Genomic DNA, 5,163 nt, shown 5'->3' with positions numbered 1-5,163 from the left:
GTTGTTGAGTTATAAACTCAAAGTTATATATAACGTCAGTCGAGTTCTTTTTTCGAGTGGTATGTTCGGTAAGCAAGGTCTCTACACCGTGTCGGGGGGCGCACGGGAGAGTTCGCTAGGAACGGTTAGGGGCTGGCTGTAGTTGGGGCTTGGCTCAGAGGTGGCGGCACGGGAGCACGGGAAGGGCGTAGGAAAGGGGGCTGGAACTGCGGATACCTGGACTGACGACATGAAGTTTGATAGCTCCCTTCCCCCCAATCGACTGCCTGATAAATCACATTGTCATTTCAATTCATGTGACCTCACATTCAATTTACCCACGAAAAACTGCCACATTTTTTTTTTCATGTGACTGAAGAATTTATCTGGCTGAGTCACGTTGAAACGAATATAGCATCATGAGTTAACCAAAACAAGTGTTAGGCGATTTGACTTCGCATGGATTGAAATGACGGCGTACTTAAGCCCTCTAGCTCTCACGGACGACGCGTAGGGATGCGGGATGCGGGGCGGGGCGCGGGGCGGGGTGCCATGGTGGTGCGCCAGATTCCAGGTACTGGCACCTACGCAGTCAGCTCTAGCGCCCCAAGGAGAGAGGCGGGTGAGGGTGCCGTCGGTGGTCGGTAGAGGGCACGCCCAGAGCGCCCCGGCCAGGCCAGGGCCAGGCCAGGCCAGGCCAGGCCCCAGGTACTACTGACACCTGTATGCAGTCGACGCACGTCCGATGCGGCGCCCCGAAGACGGAGGTGGCGAAGCGAAAACAAATAAAAAGACGAATGAAGCGGGAGTGGCGATGCGGTGAGGTGTGAGAGAAAGAAGTGAGGCGCCGGAGAGGGGGGGGGGGGGGGGATAAATTGGATGAGGAAGTGCGCTGTGCAGCAGTGCGGAGAGGAAGGGGAAAGGGGGGGGGGAGTGCGAAGGAAAAGAACCAAAGCTGTCAAAAACCCGGAGGGCTGCGCTCACGGCAAGACAGCAGCAAAAGCGGCCGAAGCGAGTCGGTATGAAAGGTGTGCGGCGGGAGGACGACGCGGGCCCCGCGATGCCTTTCAGCGCGGTAAATAGGGAAGAGTGTGTGCACAATGCTCGCGCTGCACGGTTGTTTCAACGAGATGGCTGGCTCCATCACGACAGCCGGCTGCGTGCTGAGCTGCAGCCTGCTTGCTTGGCCTCGGGGGTGTTCCTTATTGACGAGCCCCCGTACCTGATTAAGTTTGTCCGTCTGTCCGTCCGTCTGACGGTCCGTCGGTCCGTCCGTCAGTGTATCTGCCAGCGCGCCATACATGAGACGGCCGCAATAACACGCGTTAGCGGGCGACCGGGTCCAGGCCGGTCCCTGGCCGGGCCCTAATGAAATGTAAACCGCCCACGTAAGGTATGGCCGCCGGTACCCTGTGCCCTGTCTCGGGGTAGGAGGGGCGCCCTCAAGGGATCGTCCAGAAAATACTTCCGCCCGATTTATTTTTTCTCAGATTCATTCGGCAAATCACGGGAGCTTTTAGCGCCTGCGGGACTCGGGGTAGGCCGCCCCGCAGTACACGCATGCCCTGCAGGCAAGATGTTGCCTACCTGTAAGGCGCTATGAGAGCTTGCTAAGGCTGTCCTTGGCAGGTTCGCAACGGCGAATGACAGACGTTCTTGTCGGGATGATCCCCCTAGGGAAAATTCACCTCCATTTCCGTGCATTTTTTCCGTCGTGAATTTTTATTGAAATTTAAGGGGTGTTGCTCTTTAAGCTGACCATTTTGGCATTTTTCAGAAAAAAAAATTCTTGGGCCTTAGTCATATGACTATTACCAATGATTATTACCAATGTGTGAGTGAATATTGTTTCACTGCATCTCATTTAACAAAGAAACAACATCAGAATGCACCTCCAGACCCATTTTCATGATCTTGGCAGCCTGAACCTACAGGAAAGCTGTTGTCTATTTTAGAAGCTTGCGCGCAAGATTCCTCCGACAAATATTGGTTTAAAAATCTGCACTAAGGTTTTCCTGAATCAGAACGACAAGGACTATAAAATGACACAGGGGTTTTAGTATAATATGTAAAACAATCTTGAATTTTTTTATTTTACAATTTACTAAAACTTCTTAAATTTAATTTTGTTATATTACAAATGAAATATTTTTATTTTAGGTAGTATACTAAAACCCCTGTGTCATTTTATAGTCCTTGTCGTTCTCATTCAGGAAAACCTTAGTGCAGATTTTTAAACCAATAATTGTCGGGGAAATCTTGCGCGCAAGCTTTTAAAATAGACAACAGCTTTCCTGTAGGTTCAGGCTACCAAGACAATGAAAATGGGTCTGGAGTTGCATTCTGATGTTGTTCCTTTGTTAAATGAGATGAAGTGAAACAAAATTCACTCACACATTGGTAATGGTCGAATATCTAACGCCCCCAGATTTTTTTTTCTGAAAAATGGCAAAATGGTCAGCTTAAAGAGCAACACTCCTTAGCAAACTCCGTTTGAGTTTCAAGTTCAAGTATTGTTTTCGAAAATAGGTTCAATTTTGCAGACATTTTATGAATATTGAAAGCTTTGCATTCCGAGTCCGGTCGGGACTTAAGGACTCGAGACCGCTACAGCCCAGCAGCACCTCCACACGGACGCTGAAAGAATTGACGGTTGTTGCAGAATTGTAAAAATGTATACTCACCACATCGATGATCTGCATGAGCGTGAGCCCGAAGCTAAGCTGCAGGGGGTCCGACTCGTTGGCCACGGGCCGCTCCAGGACGTTGTAGTGGTCCAGCAGCGAGTGGAGCAGCCTCTTCTCGTGCGGCCCCTGCAGCGACTCTGCAAAAAGGAAAGGAACGTTCGTTACCTTGCTGTTTGAAAACTTTTCGATCCCTCAGTGATTCTCCTTCTCTTTTCCCCCCTCTCTTAGGTTCTCATCTCGTTATTATTTTAGGGAAGATGGTGAAAATAACGCAGCTGGCATATTCCTCTCGTGTACTTCGTTTTTACGTCTTTTGGCGGTCGCAAAAAAAGTGCTAGCAGTGCCGTAATTCGCAAAAGGAAGAAGAGCCCTCCGTGAAGGTAACGTGCGGCGGGAGCGTTGTAAACCACGCGCCAAACTGGTACTCGGCCAAACCACGGGCGCCATCATAACCCCCCTCCCCGCAGCCTGGCGCTGCCAATGCACTAATGGACAGGCCGATCATGGCACTGCCATAAGTCGGCAGGCGGCCCTACCCGGGTCCACTCGACCAGCAACAAAGGAGTCATTTATCACGAGCATAGTGCGAACGGTGATAGACGTAAGCGAACGGGCACGAGTCCGATGGTTGTTGAGTTATAAACTCAAAGTTATATATAACGTCAGTCGAGTTCTTTTTTCGAGTGGTATGTTCGGTAAGCAAGGTCTCTACACCGTGTCGGTAAGCAATCATTGATGATTGCTGATATATCTGCTGTAATGATCAGGTTTAGGTTTTTGTCTAATATTTCCTTTCAGGTGGACAACATTAGCAAATGGAAAGCATTTCCAGATTCATCGTGAAAAGAGCTTTCAAAAGATAGTGTTCAACTTGATCGTTACCATAACGTGGTTTACATTACCGTCATTATTCGAGCGGCGCGGCGGGCCATTTTGAAAGTGAACCCTATCAAATACTGGCTCATTTAAAAATGTTTTTTTCACGAGGAATCCGGAAATGCTATCTTTGCTTTGTACACAGATATATCAGCAAATATAAATGGTGGCTGATTTATCAGCATACAATGTACACTGTTCAGTTTTCAGAGTACATTACAGATGTTGTGCGTTTTTCTACCAAATTTAGCAACATGGATAAAACACATCTCCGCGAAACTAAAATAAAACTAGAAACTGCGAGGTTCGGAAGCCGCGGCTTGGTCCAGATGTGCGCCAGCCGAATAACCGAAGCCACAATTTGCATACATTGTGCGGACAAATGCTGGAGCGTAGAAATAATAGGGGAAAGGGGGGAAAAGGGGGGGGGGAGAGGGGAGGGGCCGGTCGGGTCGCTCCGTAAGGGCGTCTTAAATGTTAAGTGCGGGCCGCTGGTCTCTAAATAGTGCCCCTTCCTGCCTAACCCCCCTCCTTTCCCCCCTGCCTGCACCACTCTTGCCCCCTTTTCTTCATTGTTTTCGTCCTCTCCGCACGGCTGTGTGCACCCGAGTACACACTATGATTGCGGGGAGGAGGGTCGGACGGAACGGAGGGGTACACACACACACAGACACACTATCCTACAGAGAGAAAAAAAATCGAGCGTCCGTACTTTTGTGAAGTTTTGTCTGTGTGTGTGTTCTCCTTACGTGATTTCTCTGCGACGCACTACAGTCCGTCAGGGACGAGCCATGTTTCTCAGCCACGATTCTTATGCGGGTCGAGTCTCGACGTGGTGGTCTTCCCCCCTCCCCATCCCAGCAGCACAGCACCGCGCTCTTACAGAGTTCAGGAAGAGGGGAGCGGGGGAAGGGGCGAGCTCCCGTGTATTTGATATACTGATCCAGCCGGCCAGTACTTTGAGGAGATAGCAACATTTTTCTGTCTCGGCGTCGTGCGCAGCAGCACCAAGCGCCCCTTGGACGTTATCCAGAGAAGTTTGCCTACGACCCGAAAAGCAGGGGAAACGGGGGTAGGGGTGGGGGGGCTGTTGTCTCGCACTCTGCCACTCCCCTCTTACAGAACGCTCAGGGGGTAAATGAGCGCAAGGGTGGCGGCGACGGAGAAGTAGGAGAAAGGAAAAAGTATTTGTGTGTGTTCGGGAATTTACGAGTCTCGACTGATTAAAAGCTTTATACGTCCGGTCGTTAATTGTGCCTGAAAAACGACAGAAATATGTCTCCAATTCCGTTTGTTCTGCGACTTTGTTTGTTTGGGTTGTTTTTTGTTTTGTTTTTTTTCGTTCTCGTTCTGATACAAACGCCACATATCATGTTTCTCGCCCTCGTTCTGACCGGTCTCGTTTTTCTTTATTCATTGACGAGATGCACACAGCGCTTATATGGCCGCCAACACGTGAGCGGCGGGCGAGCGGTCGAGACATCGAAATACCATCCTCGTGGTACATGTGTCTGCCACCGCCTCCGCGGCGCTAGTGTCGTCCTAAGATAAGAGATGACAAGGGAGGGCCGCCAACCGTTGCTGCACGAACAACACCGCCTGTGTCCTGGAGGGGGGGGGG

At 50.2% G+C, this 5,163-nt stretch overlaps 1 protein-coding gene across 6 annotated transcripts in view; it reads right to left on the bottom strand.

Moving 5' to 3' along the window:
* Positions 1–5,163, bottom strand: part of LOC113204207 (neuronal acetylcholine receptor subunit alpha-7) — a 96,233-nt gene that overhangs the window by 32,935 nt on the left and 58,135 nt on the right. For all 6 annotated transcript variants that reach the window (XM_026419280.2, XM_026419281.2, XM_052268785.1 and 3 more), the window contains exon 2: positions 2,664–2,803. In XM_026419280.2, coding sequence (XP_026275065.1) covers positions 2,664–2,803 — 140 coding nt within the window. The remainder of the gene's footprint in view (positions 1–2,663; positions 2,804–5,163) is intronic.

Source organism: Frankliniella occidentalis, unplaced genomic scaffold (genome assembly GCF_000697945.3).
Source record: "Frankliniella occidentalis isolate FOCC.00 unplaced genomic scaffold, Focc_3.1 Scaffold4, whole genome shotgun sequence".
NCBI classification, from domain to species: Eukaryota; Metazoa; Arthropoda; class Insecta; order Thysanoptera; family Thripidae; genus Frankliniella; species Frankliniella occidentalis.
Note: the sequence above shows the minus strand (reverse complement) of the source record. Positions and strands in the feature narration are given on the sequence as shown.